Source organism: Ooceraea biroi, chromosome 1 (assembly GCF_003672135.1).
Source record: "Ooceraea biroi isolate clonal line C1 chromosome 1, Obir_v5.4, whole genome shotgun sequence".
In the NCBI taxonomy this organism is placed as follows: Eukaryota; Metazoa; Arthropoda; class Insecta; order Hymenoptera; family Formicidae; genus Ooceraea; species Ooceraea biroi.
In genome coordinates, this window is record NC_039506.1 from 24,020,188 (window position 1) to 24,048,081 (window position 27,894).

Sequence of the window (27,894 nt, forward strand, 5' to 3'; positions counted from 1 at the left end):
GCTGATAAAGATAAAGTCGCCACTTTGAAAATACATTTCGCTATTTGTTGACAGAATGCGTTAATAAAAAAGTGCGTTAGATCGCGGTGTCGTAAAGTTATCGCTACGTGTGGAAACCTACCGATAATTATACGAGCTACTGATAACCGCTACTAATAATTACGAAAAACACTCGGCGCGTACACAGTAAATACTCGCGTTGTACGGGATCGCGGGAGCTTGTTAGTATGTCGTTGTTTCGCATTTCCATTTCAATATTGAATTTATTTTCGTTACTGTTCCGCCGAGATACTCTTTGATACACTTGCGCAACTCCTCAAATTACGCGTCTTGTCGCGTCAATTAGCGAACCATATCTTAAAACTACCCAGCAAACATTTTGGTTGTGGGATGTTGCCAAATGAGAAACAAATGTCAGCGGAACTATAATGCCAAAGCCAGAGCCTACTGTGTCCTCAGTTGGTCTCCAATGTGAACCAAATCTGACGAACATATTCCACAGTCAAATTGACGACAACATTAGAGCAGATCTGACAATAGAACGGTGAAAATGTTGCATATTGACGGAAGTGTGCTAACAGAATTGCAACAAAGTATTGGGTCGTCCGGAAAGTTCGTGCCGATTTTGAAGGAAAATTCAAAGGCAATATTTTTTTATGTCGATAAATATTTATTGACTTATGTATGCACCGTTATGTTTCACAACCTTTGTCCATCTTTCACGCAACTGGAAGATTCCATTCTCCCAGAACTTCTTAGGTTTCTCGGCGAAAAACTCCTCAAGGTGGTTTTTTATGTCGATCAAAGAGTTGAAGTTCTTGCCGCTAAGAGAATTTTGCAAAGACCTAAATAAGTGAAAGTCTGAAGGTGCAATGTCTGGTGAATACGGTGGGTGAGGTAGCACATCCCAGCCAAACTCCAACACTTTTGTCGGGTAGTCAAAGAAACATGAGGTCTGGCATTGTCCTGATGGAACACGACGCCCTTCCTATTAGCTAATTCTGGACGTTTTTCCTGAATCGCTGTCTTTAATTCGTCCAGTTGCGAGCAGTACTTATCTGCATTTATCGTTTGGTTGTGTGGTAGGAGCTCATAATATAGGATTCCTTTCCAATCCCACCAGACACAGAGCATGACTTTTTTTGGATGAAGGCCGGCTTTCGGAGTGGTTAATGCTGGTTCATTTCGCTTACCCCAGGATCTTTTTCGTTCTACATTGTTGTAAATGATCCATTTTTCGTCACCCGTCACTAATTGCTTCAAAAATGGTACGTTTGCGTTGCGCTTGTACAGCGAGTCGCAGATGGAAATGCGATCCATTAAATTTTTTCGGCCAAATTATGCGGAACCCATACATCATAGCGACTTACGTAACCAAGCTTCACTATATGATCGTGGACAGTGGTTTTCGATATTTTCAGTATCTCTGCTAATTCACGTGTCGTGTAGCGCGGGTTATTCTCGATCAGTGTCTTGATTTGGTCATCATCAGTAGTAGAGGGTCTGCCCGAGCGTTCTTGGTCTTTAAGGTTAAAATCACCAGCTCTAAACTTAGCGAACCACTTACGTACGGTTCTTTCAGCTAAAGCGCCTTCTCCGTAAACAGAACATATCGAATTTGTTGCTTGTGAGGCATTTTTGCCTTTCCGGTAATAGAAAAGCATCAAGTGTCTAAAATGTTCTTTGTTTTCTTCCATCTTCAAAAGAGTACAAAACTGACACGAATCAATTTATCTGAAACAACTTTTTTCCTAAAGATGCGTTGAAATGTCACTTTTAAGCATATGTATATAAATCGTATGTTTTCAATAACATTGATATATTCAGACATGTTCCAACGCCATCTATTAAAAATCGGCACGAACTTTCCGGACGACCCAATATATTAACAAAGTATGTTTTCCATTTGTGACCTTCCGGCAAACATAATTTGTTGCCACATTTGTAATTGCAGAAAATGTTTGCTGGGTAACTTCTCCCCGATAAGTGTAATCTAACGTTAACATATATTTGTTTATGGGAGGTACTATCAATGCCGAGATATCCATGCATATCATACCCAAGAATCTTAAGCGCGTTCTTCGCACTCCTTTCGAACTTTGCACGTCGCAAACTTTATTCTCGGCGACGAAGCGTGAATATTTTATCGTCTCATTAAAGTTTGAACTACGTGCAAAGACTCGTGCGATTCTAATTGACTAGGTAATCGTACAACTCCAGCAAGCCGTCTATCATTCGAGCACGGTACTCTGGCGCTTCTTTGAACTGGCCGCAAATCAGCGGTGTCCTGTCAACGTACAAGACGCTTTCGAGGAGTTCCGGTTTCTCACAGAAGTACTTGCTAACCGCATCAGGTCCCAGTAGCATAATCGGCGTATTTAAGACACCGTGGATCATGCACATGACGTGCAAATCGCGGATCGACTCGTCGAACTCGTCCCAAGGGAAAATGTCCGATATGCTCAGACCAGCCTCCTTCATTACAGCTACCATGGAGTCGTGGTAGATCCTAAAAAGCGTGTTGCGGTGCTTTTTTCGTAGCTGTCGCGTCGTCGTAAATTGCAAGAAACATAGTACGTCGTGAGCTGGTGGATTGTACCTACATCATAATAGAAAAATGGATGAAACTTGCAACAATATCATACACATTTAAATAAATGCGCACATAGTTTATTATACAGGGTGTCCCGGGTTTTAACCGACAAACTGCGGGAGCATATTCTACTAGTGGAAATAAGAAAAAATTCTTATATCGAGTTTGCTTAGAAATGCTTTATTACAAAGTTATAAACCAATATTGAAAAGAAATATCAGATAAGTAACAACGGAACATAGTGTAGAATTTGGAAGGTCGAAGATGTTTATGTTATGTGTATTCACATGTATTCATGTTCACTATGTTGAAACGATTCAGTATGATTATTACTTTCACAACAGTAGCTGTTAGATTTCAATCGTCGTGTCAACTAGCAATTACTATCAGAATGCCAAAAGTGTTTTCAAATGAGGAATACACTGATATTCATTTCGTGTACGGATTCTGTGACGGAAATGCACGAGCTGCCGTACGAGAGTATCAACGTAGATTTCCTAACAGGAGAGTACCAGATAGATTTAAAGCAACGAATTACTAATTCAGTTACTGAGATGCAACAAAATTTTCAGGAATGTCGTGCTGTAACAAATTCTGTACTACGTCGATGTCTAGCTTGTATCGATGTGCAAGGACAACATTTTGAAATGCGTCACTAAATCATTGCGTACATAATTTTTATTTTTGTGAAAAAATCCGTTGTTACTTATCTCATATTTCTTTTCAATATTGGTTTATAACTTTGTAATAAAGCATTTCTAAGCAAACTCGATATAAAAATTTTTTCTTATTTCTACTAGTAGAATATGCTCCCGCAGTTTGTCGGTTAAAACCCGGGACACCCTGTATAACTAAATTTTAATAAAAGGAATTTAATTCATAAATCTCTATTATGTAAATAAAATATAGTAAAAATAATAAACAGACATAAATTTCTATTATATAATTCTATTATAAATAAAATCATGATCTAAAAAGTGATAACTAATCAGAATTAGATTTATCACAATTACTCTTTTCTCTGAAAAAAAACCTACATTAATATTATAATACATTATATTTTACATTAATATTATAATACATTATAGGTTTAGTGATTGAAAAATATCGGCACCTTGCCAACTGGAAATCGATGAGGCAGCATTCAACAGGCTTCCCGTCATCGTCGTATTTGAACAGAATATTATTTGCCCACAGATCGCCATGGCACAATACGTTCTTATGCTTCGCCGACGGCGACAATTTATCCGTGTGGTCCGCGCACAATTCCTTGATCTTATTCTTGAAGCCGTCGTGATCGCTGTTCAACCCGGGCAGCAGATCGACCATTGAGACGATGCCCTTCACGGCAGCGTCGAACATCGCCCTCGCCCGACCATCCGTGCGCGGCCACAAGGTCTCCTGCATGCAAGGAGTGAACTTGTCGTGCAGGGTCTTCTTGTACTGCTGCTCGAAGATGAGAGACTTCGCGTGGAATTTCGCGAGCGTCCTCATCAAGGTCGCGCAATGCTCGTAGTCAAACGGCATGAATTTGTCGGTCATCGTGTAACCGCTATGAGCCATGTCCTCGAGGACGATCACGTCGTTCTCGACCCCGAGGCAGCACTCCGGGATGCACCGCTCATCACGGCCGTCTAGCATCTCCGGGAACACTGTGGTGTAAAGGGCCACCTCCTTCTTAAACGTGCCGTACTCCTGAATAAAGTCGTATTGCGGGCTGCTGACCGGCGGCGGCGTTTTGGTGAAGAAGTTGATGCTCTTAGTCTCCAATGGCGACCGCGCCACGGTGGCTCTCAGCGTGTAGTACTGGCCCAGGAAGCCGTTCACCACGTCGATTGGCACGATTTCATAGCCACCAGCGAGAAGTCGTCCATCGCGTCCCGCTGTAGCTTCTTGCGGATTATCTCGAAGCACTGCTCGTCCTGAAGGACCTTCTGCGTCTCGGCCTCGCGCATCGTGATATCCACACGCGGATGTGTCAATAAAAAAAGCAGAAGGGACGTACTGATCTTTCGATATCAAACTTATCGCCGATGATCCTACGTTTTGCTGGATATCACCCTTTTAACGCTGCTCCGCGAAGCTGATCGCGTCTTTGCTTATCGCGGTGGAACGCGAGCGCTTTTTAACTAGGAGAACATAATGGTCCCGTAAAGAAGGTTGAAGGGAATTAATGTCCCGTTTGTTAGTTGATTCGGTCATAATCTTACAGCTTTACGATTCCCTTGACAAGCCGCAATATGTTCCATTCCAACATCCGACCGAGCAATTTCGCGCGCTAGGTGACGTTCGCGTGACATATCGCAGTTCATTCGGGATTAAGGTATCTTTATATATTCGCGAAGAGAATCGTTTTTCATACGCGAGATATCAAAGATTGTATGTAAGTACACGTGTATTCGTGACGTGGTTATTTTCTTTTTTATTGGCACTGATTGGAACTAATATTAGACTACGTTGCATGTAACACGTTCTGCACAACGGTGCAAATGGAACTAATAACTTTTTATTGACATTCTTAGCGTGGATAATTGTTATGTGTGTGTATACGGTGGAATATTGTCGGCGAACAAGGGCGCCCGGGAAGAAGCCCTTAATTCTTTCTATATTAAGTCTAAGTTTATTTCTACATAAAATATAAATTTTTATAGTGCGAAGACAGACATTTCCTTAATAAATAATAATAGTTTCAGCCATTAAAATAAAAAGTTAAATATTATATTATGAAACTAACAAACTGCTAGCGAACGATATTAAGATGAAGTTTTGGAACTTCTCATCTTTTCTCGTTTTCTTTTCGAAGTAGGAGTGTCAGTTTACTCAATTATATTACTTAACTACGTTAAGCAGCATAACATGTAAAGATTAACGTAAAAGTGCTCGCAGTAAGACATGTGTTTCATAAACGTTTGCCATAAACGTTTGCCAACGATTTACGAAGCTTCGCGGTTAAACATGCAGAGCATGTGAAAGATATTCTTGCGTACGCCTATGGATGAGAAGATGTTTCGGATAATGGTGTGTTTGCAACCTATTAAAATAGACACGTTCACTATCGTCTCGTAATTGCGCGCATGCCGCAAGAAAAGGCTCACATGTGTGCTACACGTGACAAATTCCACCATCCCCTTTTATATACCTTAGCGATCCCTGAATGGGACACGTTATGTATGGAGAAAGTATCTGTAATTAACAATAAGTATCGCGATATCAATTGAATTGACAAGTCACTCAATTAACTAGATTATTTATCACTATCTTTGTCAGTCTTTTGATCGTTAGATGGATAAACCACTTTGTTGCATGCAAAATACAGGTTTCCCTGTATCCCGAAGCTTCTTTTTAAGATTCATCAATTTATTACATAATAATTACAAGGAGAGATGTAATTTTGTTTTAATTAATTGTCAGATATGATCGGCGTATAATCGACTTATAATGGGCGTTCTAATAATGGCGAGTATCTCAAATGAATTAACTGTCAGAGTTTTTTAGCTGAGTTATTTACTATCGCGTGCAAATGTTCGAGTTACCGTGCGTGAAAATGCGCGTGTGCGGTTTTTCCGTCAATTGAAAAGTCATCTCAAGGCTCCTGAGAATTAATGCCCCAGCAATTTTCTGACTGATATTAGCTGGGTCAGGCTAGTTGAGTCTAGCAACATTAGTTGAGTCTAGCAACAATTTTACTCTGGATGAGTGACAGACTGGTTGTTTTATTAATCTGACCTTTTAAAGTCTCACGATGACGCGATATCATTAACCATTCGTCTTCTTGTTCAACAATGTAACGATGTAGAATCAAACATACATGTATGTATATAAGTTCGCGATACAAGTTGCAGTTGCAAAGTGCGATTTAAGAGCTCATGGGATGATCGTCGATCTTCGTGCAGACCAACTGGACTTTGCATGGCTATTAAGAGCGTCTGCCAGCGATAATTTCGAGTTTTCCGTGTTTTCTTTTTCGCCGATACACATTTTCACGAACCTCGTTCTCGTGGCCTAGAGCAATAATTTCCGTTCGTCTTGCGTGTTAGATTGCGATGCACGCCACGACAGGCACGATGTTGCAATCGCAAAGTGGGACGAGCGCAATTACCGTCAAATCGCATCCACATATTTACGCAGGTGCGTGCCTCGCAGATCGCGCGAGGAACGTACAGAAGCCGAATGGAGAACGCGCGCCGTTGTTTCGCGCGTACGTACCTAAAATATCGTCGTCGGTGACGTATGCCGCAACACTTGACTGATAAAATGGACAATAACAATCGCCGCGGCTCGGAAGGACCGAGGGCCAATAAAAACGTTACGATCTATCTGCGATAAGAGCGCAAAACACGAACGCACTTGCGACTCCGCGATTTTCATTGCGCCTTCAATTTTCATTGATTCGCGGCTTCCATTGAGCGAAAAGTTTCGCATAAAAAAAGAGGCCGAAGAAAGCTGACGAACTTTAAGTGAACAAGTGTAAGATATTCCGTTTCTAAGAGAATTCTCGGCCGACCGAGATTTCGATGCAATTTATGTATTATATTTCAGAATCGGGATTCCTGCGGCTGGCTGCACCGCAGATCTTCCCGATATCCGCGAGTGCGATCTGCACTGAAGTCGACTTCAGCTGCAGTATCAAAGTCTGTCTCTGTCTCTTTCTCTCTCTCTTTCTTTCTCTTTCTTGATCCAGCGAGACGACGACGGCGCCGCTGGGAAAAGTTTTATTCTTCTGCGCCATTACGTCCGCTGCGTCCGCATATAATCGATGTGTCATAGGTCAAGCCGATGAGATATCGTTTTGCAGTCGGCGACGTGCAGTCAACGGCGCGTTCTTCGGTCGAAACGCCGAGTTTTCTGCCGAGTCTCATCGGCCACCGGGTTCGCGATCCGGGCCTCGTTTACACGATACACCATTCCTTAGAAAACATCCTCAGGCTCGCATTCTTCGTCATTTCAGCTCGCCTCGACGTCAGGTAAGCATCCCCCCGATGCGCCGCCGGTTCTCCGCCGATCCGGATCTATTCCGGATTTGTGCGAGACCGCGTTGAGTTCGCGTTGGAATCGCTTTAACGGCTGATAAGCATGATCGACGATACATAATTACGCGACAGATCAGATTGAAACTTAAACGGAAGCAATAGCGGTAGCATCGCGGTAATAACTCTAATGCACGTCAGTGAACATAACAAAGCTAATATAATAATAATTATACCGACACGAAATTAAGGCGCGATTGCAGTTGCGGATTAGCATCTTGCAGATGACAATGAGGATGATGCGCGCATTGGCGGTATAAGGAAAGTTCGAGCTCCGCGAGAAAGTCCTCCTATCCGTGCAGCGGCTTAATTTCTCGCAGATTTCACCGGAGTGATTCCGGATAATTCTTCAACTTGCAAGAGTAAGGCCACGGTGAACTGCGAGTGAAAGTTCTGCCGGAAGCGACGATTGAGTAGCCGGATCGACTCACGAACTTGCGCGGCGGATTTCCTCCTTCGTCACCGACAACGATTCAGCATTGCGATCCGATACCATTTAATCAACGATTAAAGCAGGTTGTTTTAAGCCTGGTTCAATAGAGTCGTACAGCCTCGACATTAACCACGAAGCAAAATCAATCTTACTCGTCATCCCCGCCCAGTATGACCTCCCTTATCGGTGCGGCGATGCCGAGCGAGTCGTTTCTTTTGATTGACATATGGCTCCGTTTACGTTTGCCAAAGAAAGCACGTGATTTTTTCCACGGATTGTTGTCTTTGCGATAATCTATTATCGGCTGGCCGCAAACGGCACCAGTCTCTAGATACGGCGAAAGTGCAAGCTAAAATGGAAGAAAAGGGGAAATAACCGATTATTACGCTGAGCCGGAGCGAATTATTTCGGATAGCATCAGATGCACGATGCTAGGAGAGAAATATATGGATTATATCGTAATTGAAAGCGTTCCGAAATGCATGACATGCATGACGTACATACATATATTTTCTATAGAAAATGTATTTTGTAATATAAGATATGTAATGTGCAATTTACATTGTTATATTATGATGGTATAATGTTATTTGTATGTTTTACATGTACATTTTTACCGATTCATCGTTAATCTAATCTCCAACTGCTTCATTACAGCGACTGTATCGCACATGGCGCGAACAAACGTGAGAAGGCGGCACTCGGATTTGCCGCATTTCGAGTCTGTCGCTAGGATTTCGAGCCTTCCCATCGTGGAGAGCGGTATACACATCGCCGGCAATGTGTACAGAAAAATAAAGGTAATGTTGCAAAAGCTATGCGTCACGCATGGCAGAATCATTCATCGCGTCATTGGAGAACTGACAAATCATGCGCATTGATTAAATGCAAATATATGGATAATATAAAGCGCAATTTGTCTCTTGATTTCGTTGCAACTGTTTCCTCCTTCGTAGCGTTCCAATTCATTGATGAACTGGAGTTTGGATACGGCCGAGCAGTCATTAGCGATTGCAACGGCGACGGCAAAACCGGCAATCTTCGCGCTCCATGGGCCCATTACGACAATCGATCAGCTGTTGTGCAAAGGTATCGATATCGTCGAGCAGAGAGTGCCGGTGGTGCACCTTCCTCCTCATCTCGTAAGTTCGCCGATACATTTCTACCTCTCCGAGATTGACAATAATTATTATAATAGCAACAATCAGTTATTTATGGCTGTATCGCGAGAGAAATACAAGAAAATTCTCGATACAATATTATCGATTAATTTCCAAACGGTTGCATGCAAAAATTAATTCAGTGCTATTTTACGTTTCATGCTCAAGATGTATTTGAACACACGAGACTATGTAAATAACAAATTTGTGAGGCCGGTTCTGCTGCGTGCCGGAAGTGTTAAACAAATTGGCAGTCAAGCTGCCAATGCCGCCGCGGATAGATTGGACGATGCGTTGACAGTTGCGGACAAGTACGTGGATCATTATTTGCCGGCAGATCCATCTGACAAAGTCGTAAATGGTAAGATAGTTGCACGATGATAGGTTCAAATAGATTCCTATACTTTGATAAAATATTGTTTCGCGTTGGCGGAAATACAACGTCAATTTTATAAATTAATTTTATCATACGTATTGAAATTTGCAGTAATACGCAATAATACATTGATTGTTTAGTATGTCAATATATAGATTATTGTGTTAACCTGTGTATTGACATACTAAACAATCAATGTGTGCATATTACTGCAAATTTCAATACGCATGATAAAATTAGTTAGCTAGATCTATTATTCAATTTAAATTACACTAATATAAATAAATACTATCGAGTTTCAATTAGTAGTTTAATTGCAATTTTCATATCTTTTTGCGATTATCACAAAGAAGATATGTTTTGATTCGAAATGTTTCTAACGCTTTCACTCGCCTTGTTGCATAGGAAGATTAAAACGGCAGAGCAGCGATAGAGCGATTAACGCGACATTAATGAGACAATAAATATCGAATGGTTGACAATCCACTTTTCAGAGGTCAATCCCAGTGAACCCGTGAGCAAAACGACACGCGCGATCAAGCATGGCGCAAGATTCTCGCGAAAGCTGCAAAAGAGATTGACACGGCGCACTTTGGCCGAGGCGCGCGCGCTTAAAGAGCAAGGAACGGAGTGCATCCACGTCCTTTTGTACGTGGTAGAATTGGTAAGACCCGACATTCAATCAGTATATCGTTCAGTTACCGTTATCGTGGCAAAATTAATTATTTTTTAACGTCTACAATGTACGTGCATCGCGCGTGACACTCCGTGCCGCCGTGATTAATGGTATTACCATAAACCAATTGATTGGATCCACCAATCAATTAGAAAAATGTCGCTCGTGGAAGATAACTACTGACTCGTAGACATATCGTTGCGACATATCGTTGCCGTGCGCGAGGCGTCGATTAAACGAGAAACTTGTTTCTTCCTATGCTTGAGAAAACTTATATCCAGAAGCACTTATGAAATGCGTGATATTCGATGCTCTTGATACCACAAGGTCCACAGTGACTTCCTAAGAGCAGCGTCTGCAGAATGTTCATTTGTGGATTTTTGCAGATCGTGAATAATCGCTGGAACGTAAATAACAATTACACAAGAACTGATAAAGTTTTCTGCTACAGTGATATAAAGAAAACATAACACACATTCAAGCTTCAATTTTCATGTTCTCTCTCTCTCTCTCTCTCTCTCTCTCTCTGTTTGTCTCTTTCTCTTTCTGGGATCTTTTGCGTTACGCGAAGGAAATGTTTCAGCTGATTCACACTAGCAACACAAACGTTTGCAATGATCACCGAACGGTCTCATGAATTTCGTATCTATCCCAGAGGACGTTTTCTTATCGTACGCACGAGGGAGATACACCCGCCGTTTACACATCTATCTTCCGACGTTCAGCTTATCGTTTTCTCATGTACAGATAGCGACAGACCCGAAACTCGCGCTGGAGAAGGCTAAGGCGTTGTGGGCTACGTTGAGTGAACCCGAGCCGGAAAATCAGGCACGTCCGGCCACACTCGAGCAGCTGCTGGTGCTCCTGACACGCGAGTCCGCGCGGCGCCTGGTCCATCTGGTGAACGGCACAGCATCATTGGCGGCCAGGACCCCGCGTCGCTTAGGTCACCTCCTTACCCGGCTCTCTCATCAATTGCTCGCCATCGCGGACGCCTCATTGAAGGTTACATCAATTTTCACTTATTTGATTTAAACCGGCGCATTAGTTCTTGCTTGATTAATTAATCTGATCAGTCAATTCGATTAATCCTGAAAGATGCGATAGACACGTGCTGCGCGCGAAAGTCACTCACTCTTTCGCGATTGCATTTATCAAAGAAGAAATGGAAAGCTTCTGATAAAAAAATGTTCATTTTGTTTATTATCATGATTGCAAAAATGTGAAATCATGCAATAAGATTACTGAGCGATATTTAATAGAGATTTTATATGATACGCATGATTTTTCAGATGACACCGCTGATTGGTAAAAGCACAAATGCGGCGAACGAACAAGTATCCGTCATACGAGATGCCATTGAGAGGCTGAGTGCAATGACAAATCTACTATTGGTGCGTATAATCTTGTATTACACCTATCTGAAATAGCATCTTCGATATCCGATTGAATTTCAGGAACAAGAAGGAGATAGAAATAGTTTACGATTTTACGAAAGGCAAAATCTGAATTCTGGCAATCTCAGAATAATTATTACGTCTACCACGAGTATTACATATCAACATTTTCTTTTTATATTACCTTTTTATAACGTTGCCCAATACAAATAATAACAACAATATTAAACGTTATATAAATAAAATAAATGTTACTCTCACAGGAAAAATTCGCCGCATTTCTTGCTGGCCGTTCCAGCCACCAAAAGGCAACGTGCGCGCAAAACTGCCAGCAGAACCACAACAACCACATGTCGGTGATCTCCAGCCCCCCAATAAACGGTATCGAGTAACGAGAGAGTCTCGCCTGCGAAAACCTGCTACGTGTAGGTTTCTTTCCCCTTCCGGTATGGTTTTCGATTACAAGGTTGAAGACACGAGGATGGAAATCGCGCCGAGTCGCTCGCCACTTGCTAAGTAAAATAACGTCGTCAACCGTCAACCGTGACGTTACGTCATTATTTTTATTACGGTTCTATTCAATTTTGTACTCGTGAATATCGATACGATAATACAAGCGACAGGTATATTTCTTATCATCGGCACAGTGTACCCCGTGCCGCGCTCATTCTGTGCTTCTCAATTTAGCCATTAGTCTCCACTGTTGCTTCTAATTAAGTGTAAGTGAAGAAATAAAGGGCCGTCTTGGTTTAATCGTAATCGCCGCGTGTTCTGCGATACTTATTTCACCTTTCTGTATCGAAATCTTAGGTCTAAAATAGCGATAAGTCAAATTTATTTTTATTGCTAAATCAAATTTTTATTATTTGGCAGATAAGTATATATTTAATATTGAACATCATAGATTTTACGAAACACTTATGATAACAATAATCCTTGATATTTAGGTAAATATTATATTATAGTTAATAATATTTTTCTTTATGATTACAGATATCTTATCCGATCTTGCGCAAAGCATGTTATGCTTAGAAAAGTGGATAATACATATTAAATTATTCAGTCTTCATCTCTCGATTTAGATACGCAGATAACACGAATCGATTACTTTTTTGCGCATCGTTTAAAGTGTAAAACCGTGGACTTTGATATTCAGCCGAAGAAATTGCGAGAGACATCCACATATATTCCGTTCTTGCTACACTCTCTTCAGATTTCTTCCAGTAGTGAAAGCTAGGAGAAATCTTTAGATAATTGCTGAATTTTTATCTTGCGCTTCCTGTTACTCTACTAGGTTGCTAATACATGTTTTTCGTAATTCAACAGATCGTTTTTGTTAAATATTGATACCAAAAATAATGTATCGACCTACTTCTCTTTTAGAAAGTAATATTATACTTATGATATCTTTGAATAAAGTTTATTTTCTGCGCTGCGAAAACTTTCATAAGCATATTTTTATTCAGAATACTCTTGATTTCTTCAAGATGTTTTAATATATATAAATATATATATTATATATAAATTTTTATAACTTACGTATATATGTAATTACGTATGTTATTAAATCATGACTTGTAAAGTTCTCGAGAAAATGATTCAAACGCTCGAGACAGACAAGCGACATGTGTTATATTTAGTATTTACGCGATACTTCATGCATTACATACATGATAAGACGCTTATCTGCGAATCGCACAGCCTAGATGCAACGTGTTATGGACTCTGGAATTTAATGGAAAAATAGATATAAGAATGATGACAACTACAAATCGCTTTACATTGTGAAACCAATGTGATAACGAGCGTTTTAACTTTGATCTGGTTAGTCATAAAAAATTTTGACTATAGTTCAATGTTGTACAATTTGCTGATCATATGCAAATCTAACTGATCATAAATATTTTAGAAAACTGAAAAGATCGACATCACACATACTTAACGAAAAATTTCACATCTCCAATCCTCATGATTTGCAGTTCCACGCTATTTAGAATTATGAAACGCAATATGTAACGATTTGGTATTCAATTTATATGTTAAATGATTCTTATCATTAATATTGATATTTGTATTTGTACGTTGCATAAGACGCCTGATATCGTATCGATATAAGAAATAAAGTTTTCAAAAATGAATAATCGATATCTCAGATATTTAATGATTCTCTAATTCTTTGAGAAGAACAGATCCCTCGGGCTGAGATTTCCTCAGCGAAACCCGGATGTGGATTCTCCTGATAATTCCTCATCAAATCATTTCTGTGTGTCTATGGCGATGTCGCACCGGCGACGATAACACAGGCGTGATCGTGTGACGATGTAGATGAACCGGACTTTGCACCAGGCCACTATGAGAAGGAACAGAGCAGGGAACTCTGTCCCCTCTTCATTTCGCAGCAGCATGTGAGAAATACGATGCACCTTCACTGCATGGCAACAAGGGAACTAAGGAAAAGCGCATCATGGGAAACGTACAAAAGTTTCCACGACGCGATTATGATTATACAAATCTGTACGGATACAAACCATCTCTCGTATCATTTATCAATTTATGCTTCATGTAAATTAGTACAAGCATTTATGTCGATCGTACAAAAGCAGAATGTTTTAATTTAATTTGAGGAAAATCGTTTAATCTAGTGAAATAAAAATGCAGGAAGCCAGAAAAAAAGCATAGAACATTTCACCTTCGACTGCATATACATTATTTCGCAAAATTGACTCTCGCGTGCGTTACGCATTTCGCTTTTTCTGAAAAAGAATGACGCGCTATCCAGCCCGGATTGGACAATGCAATTGCGATCCATGTAATTATAAGGTAAATATGGAAATAAACATCGCATATATAATGAGCAATTAGAAGATGTTGTCGTGAAAGGCATCTCAACGTGCTTGCTTTTTCATTGGTTGTCCAGACCAAAGGCAACCCTCGCTTTTTCGGAGTGACAAGCAGCGTTTTCTTTCCAAGACTTCGAAAAACCACCCCAAGGATCAATTCGTGAAAATGGTCACGTACATCCATCTAGAGACCAGAAAGAAGACAGACCTGCTTTGCTCGGTTATCATTGGCTCATTCAAACCGCGTTCACTGCGCAGGCCATTCTCCACTTTATAAGTGTTCATCGTGCGTAACGGAAGGGAGCATTCGTGCCGCTGTGTCAGACGCGTTCGAGAATCGCGCCGGAGAACTTGCAGTGTACCGAACGGCAACGTAGCGGCTATCTGAACGACCTGTGAGTATTATTCCCGACGAATCGCAACGAATTTTGATTTATTATTTAATATCTAATATCGGTCAATGAAGTATTGTCGTCCAGCGGTGAGACTAAAGAGGAAAAGACTGGACCGTTGCTCCGAGCTACGTATCTACAGGAATTTTGCGTTAGAATCTGTGAGGATAATTATTTTGTGCTTTATTTATGTGTATTGAAAATCTCAGTGTGATCTGCAAAGAATTATTGCTGTAAAGTGCGCCATGAAATTTTGTCCTAAAAATTTGATCAGCTCTTTTACGATCTCTTCGATTCTCGATACGTGTGTCATTTTATTAATTTTAATTTGCATTATAATTCGTGTGTGCTTTTCGTTTCTATTTATTTTATTTATTTTTAATTTATAAATTTAATAAGTTACATGTATTTTGAAACAGAAATGATTGGAATATTTACGACGATCATTAATTGTTCACGTGATGTTGATGATCTAGATTCATGATCAATATTTAATTGTTCACGTGATGTTGATGATTTAGATTCATGATCAATATTTAATTCACGTGATTTTGATGATGATAGCTTCTCGAGGACGATTACCGGTGCTCGAAAATATTGATATTTATGTTTCTGTCCATTGTCCTCTGTCATGGAAGGCCAACCGGAATTATAGAATTCCAGTGTTTCGTATAGAGAATCATAACACGACAGTAAATTAAAATTTCATCACGCAACGTTATCAAAAATAAAAGATAATTATTTCGCGGAGCAGAAAAGAGAATAAGTGAGATACGCTTCGAAGAGAAGCTTGAGAAAGTTTTGTCGATCTATTACTTGGGTACGTTGACCTATGCTCATCACAGGTGGGTGTGTGTGTGCATAAATTTAGAAATTTCTCTTCTCGCAGGCGATTGCATTCTAAAACGAGAGTCATCCTTCCAATATTCCTGTTTCATAAAAACTTTCACCCAAATTTATTTAACGCAAATTCCTGCGGATTGCTTGACGTAACATTAGAATTATTTTTAGAGACGAGAAAGTATTATTTACATCTATCACGCTCATAATATACCAATTTATTATTACAGTTAATCATCAAACCTTATTTCACACTCCGTGATACAACAACACGAAACCATGACGGCTGAAGTGGTGCAACTTCCCCATCTGAAGGTCTTCGATCGCGTGCTGGGATTACCCGTCGTTGAATTGGCAATCGCCAAGTCTGCGGAGACCTACTCCAGGGTGAAAGACTCATATCAGCTGGTGCATTGGGCACTCGCCACCGCTGAGACGTCCGTGAGCATCGCGACGAAACAAGCAGTGCCCATCGCAGCGCCTATCGTGAAAAAATTCGAGACCCCTCTGTCTTTCGTCGATCGTACATTGTGTTTTGGCCTCGACAAGATCGAAGAGAAAGTGCCGCTGGTTAAAGAAACACCCGCACAGGTCTGAATTCAATTTTTTGTCACGTAGTTACGACAAATGTTCAATTATTTGGATATGCATCTCTTTATATTTTTTAATTTAATTTGATTAAAATGTACTATGTATTAAAGCTGGGCTGTATTTCCTCAGATTTATGAGAAAGCAGTATCAACGATTTCGCACGTAAATGATGTGATCGTCACGCAAGCAGTGAATCTCCGCGATTTCAGCTGGTACACCGCCAACCAGATACTTGATACGCATTATGGCACTGCGGCTGTAAAAGGTCTGGACAGCACAGCTGTCGTCGTTGATCAACTCATCGATAAATACTTCCCGGCGACGCGAGAAGAGAAAATATTAGGTGAGGCTTAATTATATTCGATTGCACAATTAAAATTACAATTAATACATTTTTTCTACAATATTTTGTAAGTCTCCTGTATTTATGATTATATTATCTTACATTTTGCATATCATTATCACAGAGGTAAACACGATTGAGGGAGATAAGCTGCTGCACACTTTGCAAACGGTCGGCCACCTGTCCAATAAAGCAGCTCGACGCGTATACTCCAACATAGTGTATCACTTGAACACCAATAACAAAAATGGCTTATTAAGGAGCTACGTTAGCAGTTTGATCGAATTTCTCCGGCTTACGCGATATCTTCACAAGGTTAACGAAAAGAATACGAATACGTCACACATGAATGGCGAGAAGAAGCAAGAACCGCAGGAAAAAGACCCGGAGGAGAAGAAGAACGAATGAGGAAACGCCTCGGCCTCCATGTCGAGTTTTCTCGATATACGGTTACGCGAGGCTCGAAAATTGACGTCATCTATGCCCGTCGTTGAAAATGGATATCGTTCTTTTCGAATTTCGTATTTATTTTCAATTATTACGTACCGCTCGTCCTCTTGCGGTCTTTGTCCGTCGTCGCAAGCTGAAAATCAGCCGGTTATTCCTTGCAGGTGCGAAAGCAATCGAGATGCGAAAAGCACTCAGTATCGACGATTATTAATACGTGCGCATGATTCTACTTTGTTCGCTGTACACTTGTAGTAGATGATAATCTTTAATATGGAAGGATAATTGTGAGATATATATACAATTGTAGATAAGTTTTATATTTATATATCTTTTGTAATCGGTGAGAGAGTACGAATAGATTATAATTGAAGAACTACGAATACAGTAAACGAAAACGTTCGCGCGAGATCGTTTCCATTAATATTAGGTGGAATAAGATAAGCTCTAAGATTTGATATGATAATGATTAGTTTCTTTTTTTAAGAGTGATACACATATCGTGTACTTGCAATAGATGTAATATAAATATAATAAATACAATCACGATACAATACAATAATATTAATTTTTAATTACGTCCTTTTAAATTACGTCTTTTTGTAGAAAAGTGTCTATTTTTTATCGTAAATGGAGAACGATGTTTCGAAAACAGTAAGTACGTTCATCGGAGAACTGTGCTATTATTTTTCTGAATTCCTCAATTTTCTTGCTGATTGGAGCTATAATAGGCCTTCAGTCTTATCTCTGTAACTGGAAGCGACCACAATCTCTCAAGTACATGAATGAGCAGTAAAGCTTATCGAAACGTTTACGTGTTCTTTATAACGCAATTATTCCTTGCGAATGAATTAATATATTACGAGCCCGACGTCTCGCAGGCATTATGATTCCGATAAACCTTCTGAAGCTAATTAACAATTAAGCAAGAAGCGCACGTGATCGCGTGAGTATCTCAGAGCGACATGAAGTGAATGAAAATGTTGCATCAGACTCATCCATTAAACTTCATTAAACATTCACTAAACAGCATCATCATAACTTCCAATCATTATTCTTCGTAAGGTCCACTCAGTGGACTTATCCACTCAGTTTTTACGTGTATTTATAGGCAGCTGCCAAAGAGAACCGTGTGACCGCCACGTCATGGACGTGGTGGAACGTCTCTGCTTTCTGCGCAGAAGCACAAATGGTTTCACAAACGTACGTATGATGCGTGGACCCTATCCATGGAAGCGTGTGGCAATACCGGATAGGAAATAGGAATGAAAGCGATCACATAATATGATGCAATAATGCGTAATATATTATATACAAAAATTTTTTAATTTCACGAAACTAGATTTTTTTCTCGATCATGTAATCATTCACTGTTTAAGACTTTGTTTTAAGCGATGATTTACGTGTTTGGTGGTAGAAATTAGTGCTCCGAATTTTTCAATAGTCGAATAATTTGTACCTCAAACTCAGACCTTAATAGCTAGACTTCTCGAGCTTGACATTATATCCGATCCCTTGCGTATGTTTCATAATTTGATAAAGTTTCTCTTTGCAGATGAAGTGTGGACGTCTGGTTTCTACTTCCCTTTAAAAGAGTACGTGCAAATACGGCACTGATCCGGTACCCCCACCGGATTGCATTCTCTCTGATACTTGCAACTCCTCACACAGATATAACGTCAGTCTTACCCGGTGTCTTGTGAAAATCGGTGATTCACGACTAGTTTCTTCAACAAGCGATCCACAAACGTGAGTATATTGCAAAATAACTTTAGAAAGTATTAGGAGTGTGATAAGGATATTGATAACTCTAATTAAATTTATTAGATATCAAAGATATTGAAACGTTGAAACAATTCCTTTAAACAAAACTGTTTGTAGAATCTATATTGCAACGTAATAAAAAATATCACTCGTTTGTGTGTCACTTTTTATCTCATTACTCCTTCGTATCGTATTTTTAAAGTGACCATTTAACGAAAGCATGTTCTACGTTAATTAATTTTGCTTAATGAGCTTAATGAGTAATCAGCGAACGATTCTTACTACATTCTGGATTATCTCATACTGTAGACATAAAAAGAAATTATGTTACTATTAATAATTTATTATTAATATTATAATATACAATGATTTACATTGTGCGTTATATTACATTGATCTAGTAATACAGACACGTGTAACAGATTCTTGTCGAGTGACACATTTTTAGATCTATAGTTAGTGTGAATATTTTACAACAAACATCAATAATCCCCTTTGCGAGGAAAACTTTGCAATATAGATCTTATTATAAAATTATAGCATTGAGCCTCAAGTCAATGTCAACAGAAAAGTTGCGCTTTACTTATGAAATGATGCAACAGGCGATCAGTCATTCAGTATCTGCGAAAGAAGTTTTTGTACGAAACGAGAATAACTTTAATTGAAACGTTATACAGCAACGCAATTGCAACACTCGACTGGCTCCAATAATAACGGCAATTATTCTCTATTATTCTCTCTCCTGTTTGTCTAGCGGACGAATCATGTATTACGCCCATAATCTCATGACAAGTTGAGTAAATTGTTAATTTATTTATTAACGTTCCAAGCAGTCAATTTTGTGTACACTCAGTGTCTCGGCACTCATGGCACGACGATTTCTCACATGCACATAAATAAATGTGTGAGATATCAAATAGTACGGGCATCTCTTTCTATGATAATAGTTATCAAGCGACGTGCACCGATCGTGTTTTCTTTATATTAATTCGCCGATCGTGCATACACGTGCATTGGAAAAATAAAAATGGAGTTGGTTTGGCCGCAACGAGCTGCGCGCAATGATGATGGTATCAAAGTGCGAGTTCGTTTCGATGCATAATTTAATAACGGATTAGATAACGACTTCGACTGGCCGGAGCCGCCAAAGGTACAAAGATCTTGGCAGAAAATAATTATTATTCATTGCACGCGCGCGATTATCCTCGAAATGTGTTATTATCGTGAATCCAATTTGGATCTGCACACGTCATCGTTCGTTATCGATGGTATCATTGCATAGTATGATTTTTTTATTTGCATCACTTTATTGTGTCAATGCTGCAATCATTCATCAGAAGAATGGCATGTACCAAAGTTCAAAATATGAATCATAAATTTAGAAAAAAGCGCATATCTTGAATATGAATCATAAATTTAGAAAAACGTGCATATGTTGATTTCATACATCTGACGAGATTACAATCTAATCTAACACGATGTATTCTTCTTTTATAAAAATTTTAAATTTTAACAAGAATTGTTAAATATGATACATGCCGTTTTTAAAGTAAATGATTCGAATGCCAGTCTAAAATGTTGCTTGATTTTCAGAGAGAATGGCGGAAGCGAATAAATCCATCCCGAACTCCGCGGGTACTCCTCGCCTGGAGGTCATAGATCGTGTGAAGAACATCCCGGTGGTCCACTCGGCCATCGAGAAGACAGGATCCACGTACTCCTACGTCAAGGATTCCCATCATCTGGTCAACTGGGCACTAAGCTACGCCGAAGCCGGACTGAATTATGCGACCGCCACTGCGGCACCGATCACAGCCCCCCTGGCCAAGAAATTCGAAGGACAGATCAGCGCTGTCGACCAGAAGCTCTGCGAAGGGCTGGACATCGTTGAGCAAAAAGTACCGATTGTGAAGGAGCCACCGCAGCAGGTAATCGTTAAAGGAAACCTGCCTCCCTTTCATTTTCTGAACCCAGAACCAGAATGGGATGCTTTTCATCACAAATGGCGAAACATGCCTTCGTTAGCGTTCAGTAAAATATTCTGCACATTTATTTAAAAGTAAACATTTGCAATTAAAAAATTTTAATTTTCTAGAAATTGTGCAATTGAAAATTTTAACTCTCTTTAATATTCTATTAATGTTCCATATATTTTAAAATATCTTTTATTCTTAAAAATGTTTGATCAAATTATCATTATGTGATTTATAATTTAATTCATTTCACATATTATTTTGTTCAGTTGCGAATTAATGTGAAATTTATGCAAGAAATATACGATTTCTGATGATATGTATGTTTTACAGATATACGATGCTGCTAAGGCGGTTATGAGTAGCAAATTGCAGCCTACCATCGAGAAATTGAACTCAGCAAAGGACTCGGCCACGCAACAGGCATCTACGCTGAAAGAAACCAGCATAGCCAAGGCAAACGAGCTTCTGAACACACAATACGGTAATATGGCCGTCCAGGGTGTTGACAATACCAGTGTGCTCCTCACTCGCCTGTTGGACTATTACTTCCCGCCAGTCGAGGGAGAAGAGAATACGCCAGGTACATCACATAAGCATACTCAGCGAGAAGATCGTTTACACTATGATGACATAGTGATGACATAATTGTCTCTTTAGTATTCTCGAAAGTTTGTTATATACTAGCTAGCAAAGTGCGGAACTTTTGCAAAGTTTTACTAAGCAAATGGACGATTCTGAGATGCATTTATATGCAATCGCTTGATTTAAATGAGAGAAACATTTTTTATTCAACTATTAAATCAATTTGAATAATAATTACAATTAAAATCTGAATTATGTAAAGAGTTATAATTAAACTATATCTTTTTTCAAGAAAGTGACGCATCTCGGATCGAGCAGAATGTTTCACAAAGTATTGCGATTTCCTTCGCCATTGCAATTATCAGATTATTTTTAATAAAAGTAATGGCATTGTTGCAGCTCCAGTCTCAGCGGAGGAGAACAAGGTGATGCACGCGGTGCAGACAATTGGCCAGCTGTCAACGAAAACCGCTAATCGTGTGTACCATTCGGTCGTCGCTCAGCTGAGAACGGTGAAGAAGGAAGACGTGGCGACATATATATCTAGTGTGGTGTCCATCCTTCATCTCGCACACTTCTTGAACCTTGGACAGAAAGCGGAGGAGGACGAACAGGCAGGCAGCCCGACAGAAAAGAAGGATAAGCCTGAGAAGAAATAAGCCTGAAAACATTGAGAATTCGCTTAACTCGTTTGGCTCGTTCAATTTTTGAATTGAAAAATGTATAATTTAGCTGACTCGTTTGTCACACACTATACACACTATAGAATTTTCAAATATTTACAGAAACGTGTAAAATATACGAAGACGAACTGAGAGAGCAGCGTATCTTTACCTAAAAATTTCACGTACATACGTAATGGCATTAATATTTATAAGATATTATAAATATTAATAGTTTCTCAATATGTTGATTATGAGTACGTCATATTAAAAATATAACGATACGCCAGCACCGAAAAATTAATTTTTGTTTACTCTTGTTGAGGATCCTAATGCAAAAATTCCGTGATGAATGGATTGATTTTCTAGTTTCTGAATATGCTGGCATTTTTATACGTCTCTGTTGAACGGTATACGTACATCACATTACGTGGTAGCGGTAATTATAATGTATTGTACATTTCTTCTACTTTTTTTATGCACATGAAAACGTTACATTGAAGCAAACTGCGAAATTACGCTGATTCTTGCACCAGAAATCAGAGGAGTATTCTTTTCATCGATGAATCACTGTTATTAGCGTCGCAAAGTTGACGCATAATGTACAAATGCGTTTTGAGCATCACAAGGCATATCATTTCGAAGGACTGCTGCATATACACATAAGAGAAATAAGCGCGGATATATATATTTTGTAAAAAATATTCTAATGTATACTCTATATACACATATAAAATATAATTTTGAAGGAAACGTTGCTTGTGACACTTTGTTACTTCCGACTGCTTCGAAAAATGAAAATTGAACCAAGATATTCAGTTTTCGCAGAGGAAAACAGAATCCAAGTTTGCCAAAGGAGGTACTGTAAGAAAATGTACTCTGCTTCTCTCTGAACATTCTATTTAGAAAAGTGCGAAATATAAAATATCATTAAAAACATTTATATACTGAAATAATTGTACATTCTTCTGCTAGTGAAAACTTTGCAATCAGACTCTAAAGAAACAATTCAACATTTTTGCATTTACTTTCCAAGGACTGTTTACATCCATAATCAAACGATGAGTAATTGAATGACATTTTTCTGACTGATATCTTCTTTTGATCGAAGACCTATTTAATCAAAGGATGGAAACTTACAGAAACGAGTTCAAGTCTACTCTCGGATCAATACGTTCCCTCGGTGCAGACCGTCTCGGTCGTTTCGTTACCGACGTATACTCGTTCAGTAGCAACTAGTATGTAGTATACATTCGTATACTACATCAAGAACAATCCACAGCAACGGCAGCACGATCTCGTGGCAGTGTGCTGTATCTCCGGCGGATGTTGTCGGGTAGTGAGAAATGACAGAGGGTTCACGGCAGGCGCGCGGGCGGATCGGAAAGTGTATATATAATTGATCGCGGCTGCGATCGCAGTAAACAAATTTCGTCGAACGAGGCCGTGTGAGTCAGGGATCAAGGTACAAGCGGCCGATCGTGGAGAGGGATCCCGACGACGAGGAAGGAAGGGAAAACGCGCAGAGTAGCACGCAGGGCAGCTCCGACCGAAGGAAGGCTCGTGTGGACTCACAACGTTCACTGTCAGGTGAGTGCCAGCCGACATCCGGTTTACCTTGATTTACCTGGCTGCGGTCTGCACCACCTGTCAATTCTGCGCCCGTGACATTGATCTTGCGGTGCTCCCTCGCACGTTGCCGTCGATCGGTCGCGCAACAATGAGACGTAGTAGACTAGGCCACGCGTGCTCCTACGGCTGGTACGGCTTTGTGCTCCAATCGCGTTGTGACATCGCACTCGATCGTTGCGTTTGAATGTTCCTTTCGATTCATCCTTTCTTTCGCCGGAAAACGCGAACGGCAAACTGCAAACGGGGAATTGCGTCAGTGATTATGAGATCGCGAGTGTCTCTCTTGCTCAGCTGCAACGTGCCTCGGAGCTAATGTCATCACGACGATTATGATGCAACGCCGACGCCGAGGAATGTTTTATTGATTGCAACGGTGTCGTGGAAACAATTATTTCCGCATCCCTGGATTATTTCTCTTTTTATTTTTTACCGTAATTTATGTAAAGTAGTTTACTACGTCAGGCTCGCGTAACGACATGTGCGTTTCTTTGTTCTTCTCCTCTGTTTCTTGAGGTAAAGAATCCGTTTGACAAGATTCAGTTTACGATTGAAGTTTTACTTTAGTTATCGGAGCACCAAAATTAACATTTGATATGAGCTTCTAAAATATTAGAAGAATGTAAATGCATTTCTATTATTTGTGAAATACAAAGGCGAATCCATGAGACGTGCAGAAATAGAGTAGAAGCTAATTCGTCGCTGATCATGCATCAGCGCAGTGCTTGCTGCTTTCTATCCAGACTTTTAATCTTGTTCTCTTTATTGCAGATTTTGCTGCCGCGCGAAACAAAGGACCAAAGGATCTGTCTTATCCAGGAGAAGGAAGTCTCGGCTCGATCGCAGCCATGGACACGGAACTCACAGATCAGTTTTACCGTATCCAAGCGGTCGACCGTGCTCGTAAGATACCCAGCGTGAATTATTTGTGGGACAAATCCACGGAGGTGTACGAGCGCGTGAAGGGCGCGAACACATTCGTCAACTGGGCCTTCGACACTGTCGAGAGCGTGGTGAACACGATGATAGAGAAATCCCTGCCGGTCGCCAGACTGATGGAGAAGCCGATCTACACGCTCGACAAAACGTTGTGTCAGGGTATTGATTTCGTTGAAATAAAGCTGCCCATTATCAAGGAGGAACCTAAACAGGTAACTTTTTCTGCTCGTACGTGGATTACTGTTGGATATTTATATCAAGAGAGAAATATATTATGTAATGTATGATGTATAGAAATATATACCATACTCTATACACATTTCTTTCATGCAGATACTCAACCGCACCAAGTCCATCGTATCCGAACGTCTCCGTCCCGCGGTGAGGACCTTTACCGTTCTGAAGCAGGAAACGAAGCAGAGAGTGAGGATCATGACACTGCTTACGTATTACAAGGTTCACTACCTGAGAGTCTACAGCTGGCAGCAGGCGGACAAAGTCATGTCGACTGAGACGGGTATTAATATTCTAAAGACCGTCGACAATACCACCGATCTCGCAGAAATCATGCTGGACAAGTACTTACCGCCACCAGAGGAGGAGGTTCACACTGATACAGGTAACGTTTCCTTCGTACGTTGACGGCATGTTAACTTTGACGTGACGGAATTGGAAATATTGATTAAGAATATACGATTTGCGAAACATAATTCGTTTTTCCGCATATTTGATTTTTCCTTTTCTTAGTTTTCAAAGTGGCCTCTTAGATGCCAAGTCTGGCACAGTTCATAAGACTAATAATTAATTCATGTAATACATTTTCCACACTATTTATTTTGTATACACATTTAGTAATATTTGTATTTACATTTTCTTCGTCGAGTGAGATAAGTCGATTTTTCTAAAGCTCAGATATGAGTCACACAATCAATGTTAATGGCGATCAATTTTTCATAACTTGTATATGACGTCAAGAAAATTACACAATCGTGATATTATCATCAATTAATTGGAAAGAATGCACACTTTTTTGCCGATATGTATAATTAATATGACGCTTTCCGTTTGTAGAGAAATTGTGCAGTGAGCACGTGAAGTTACACCACACGATGGAGAGGCTGAGCGAGTTCAGCAGCCGGGCGTCGCGACGCATCTATTACGCGCTGATGGAGAGGCTGCAGCACATGTATAAGATAGAGATACTTATTTTGGTGCTGCACGCGCTCGTAGTAATCCAAGCGGTCAGGTTTCTCGAATCGGTGGTGAACTTCGTCTTTAAATTATTCAGCGACTGCCTGTTCTCGTATTAGAAAAGAGGAGAAGGAGGAGGAAGAAGAGGAGAAGAGGACACGCTGCTCTAGTCTGCAATAATTCGTGCGCACGCAATGACACTTGAGGAGTCCGACTATTTTTTATCACTTTTACGAGAGTTACCGCCGCCCCCCTCGATGAATACATTTCACTTGCAAACTGCGAATTTTACTTAATATGCGTGAAACGCGTGAACATTCGCGGAATAATTCCACGCGCGGACGGAAAAGGATTAAAAAAAGGAGAAGGGAAAAAGAGAGCGGCGCTCCTCTCGGTCATGATATACGACACCGTTTCTCATAATATCTCGTCGTATTTGCATATTGCCGAGTTTTTAAGTAACCCGGCGATTGCCGTTTCTCAAGAGAAGTGGAGACGAAATTTTGGAAAGTAATTCTCTGCGAAGGCTTAACGTCGGTTTTATATCTTCTGACGTGTGCAGGACGTTCCGCAATCGATGTAAACGTTAGAATTACGAATGTAAAATATTACATCAATGCAATGAATATTTTACATTAATCACGAACGCTGCGAAACATCCTGCACATTTGCGATATCATGTTTTATCTTTTCATACTTCAAAACTGCACCGAAATGCACCGAAAAGAAGAATGTGTGCAGTTTTGGGTCTCATTTATCTTTATATATGTGTTTAACTATTATATACGTCGTTTTTTAATCATCATGTTACACATTCAGATTTTTATTCTAGTTAATATTATTAAGGAACTGTACGTTAACGTGACAATGAATCGGTCAGAACGCGAATGCGAATCATCGAAGCGATCATATCGGCGTTCTTGCTTGGAGAACGCAGCGCGATACTTTTCGTAGATTCGCTTTTACGTGCTTTACATAGGTGTAACCGCGCTTCTCGTACCCTGTTTTTCTGTGATCACAGGTATGCGTATCCGAAAAGCGCGGTACTTGCACTTGCACGTGACTCTCGAGCGCTTAATAATACCTTACTTATACTTGTTAATACTTCTTGTTAATTATAGATTTATATAAAAAGTTTGTCTCTCTTTTTTTATGCAAATAATTATTGTTGCAAGATGTGATGTTAACCGTAAGCACAATCGATCCCAGGAGGATAGTGTAGCATTTTATATGCAGTTAGAAGAAAGGATGTAGAATAGTTAGTATATTCTATAATGAAACATAATGTGCAATACGTGTCCCGCGTTAATCGCGAAAGTTAAATTGAAAAGAGCAACATTGAATATCAAGATTTTATCTGTAACGACTGTGATGAGAAGAAATTATTCTAACTTATATAGTTTATTTGATGTGTTAATTTGTGATTGCGTCATGAAAGTGTAAAGTTTTCTACTGTGTCAATAATACGGAAAAAAAGAAAGCGTGGAATGAACATAGTACAAAAATTGCATTATAATCAGAGCGCGGGAATTTCTGAGAAATTTTACAGTAAATTCGCGTATGCATCTGTCAGATTTCTGCGCTGTATTTATGAGAAAATATCAAATGATTCGTAAGCGGACAGATTGCATATGATTGTAAATGCTTACACTAACAAATGACACACGAGTCCACTATTGTCTTCTGTACTTACCGATGCATTTTTGTATACACTGTAAAAAAGATGTACATTGAAAAATGAAAAAAAATGTTTTATTGCCATCGCGATGTATTTATTTATCCCGTTTTACAACAGCCGCGCGATCAATCCTGCTTCTGCACGCTCACAATCGCGCTCGCAATCTCAAGTCCGTTACAGCGAAATAGACGTAAACAGCCAATGTAAAAATCCGAACTGACCGCTTTTTTCAGTAAACCGGTCATTTCTCAGGGAGAAAGAGAGAGAGAGAGAGAGAGAGAGAGAGAGAGAGAGAGAGAGTGAGAGAGAATCGGTCTCAAGCCGGGAGATAAGGGGCAGCGGCGTTGAAGAAACGGCA

At 39.9% G+C, this 27,894-nt stretch overlaps 2 protein-coding genes and 1 non-coding gene across 5 annotated transcripts; 2 read left to right on the forward strand and 1 right to left on the reverse strand.

The window, feature by feature from the left end:
• Positions 1 to 1,961: 1,961 nt before the first annotated feature.
• LOC105279362 lies at positions 1,962 to 4,548 on the reverse strand. The gene is made up of 2 exons (XR_003406563.1): positions 3,708 to 4,548; positions 1,962 to 2,599 (listed from the first exon to the last, which is right to left on the reverse strand). It is a non-coding gene; the product is annotated as an uncharacterized LOC105279362 (transcript).
• A 2,840-nt stretch (positions 4,549 to 7,388) lies between these two features.
• On the forward strand, positions 7,389 to 22,394 carry LOC105279364. Its single transcript, XM_011339086.3, is given in 15 exon segments — positions 7,389 to 7,557; positions 8,711 to 8,853; positions 9,010 to 9,195; positions 9,382 to 9,574; positions 10,084 to 10,253; positions 11,013 to 11,270; positions 11,558 to 11,659; positions 11,926 to 12,043; positions 14,705 to 14,779; positions 14,782 to 14,841; positions 15,970 to 16,325; positions 16,455 to 16,668; positions 20,473 to 20,807; positions 21,186 to 21,435; positions 21,837 to 22,394. Coding segments are annotated over 14 exon segments (2,706 nt in total). The 5' UTR covers positions 7,389 to 7,557; positions 8,711 to 8,724; the 3' UTR covers positions 22,097 to 22,394.
• Positions 22,395 to 22,961: 567 nt separating this feature from the next.
• On the forward strand, positions 22,962 to 27,619 carry LOC105279367 (lipid storage droplets surface-binding protein 2). 3 transcript variants are annotated; one of them, XM_011339092.3, is made up of 4 exons: positions 22,962 to 23,689; positions 24,500 to 24,879; positions 24,962 to 25,286; positions 25,739 to 27,619. In XM_011339092.3, the coding sequence occupies exons 2-4, from the start codon at positions 24,577 to 24,579 to the stop codon at positions 25,975 to 25,977; spliced, it is 867 nt and encodes a 288-aa protein (XP_011337394.2). In that variant the 5' UTR covers positions 22,962 to 23,689; positions 24,500 to 24,576; the 3' UTR covers positions 25,978 to 27,619. The 3 variants fall into 3 exon arrangements, with proteins under 3 accessions (XP_011337394.2, XP_011337396.1, XP_011337395.2); XM_011339094.3 differs by having other exon boundaries at positions 25,001 to 25,286; XM_011339093.3 differs by lacking the exon at positions 22,962 to 23,689 and adding an exon at positions 23,751 to 24,244.
• The last annotated feature ends 275 nt before the right edge of the window (positions 27,620 to 27,894 follow it).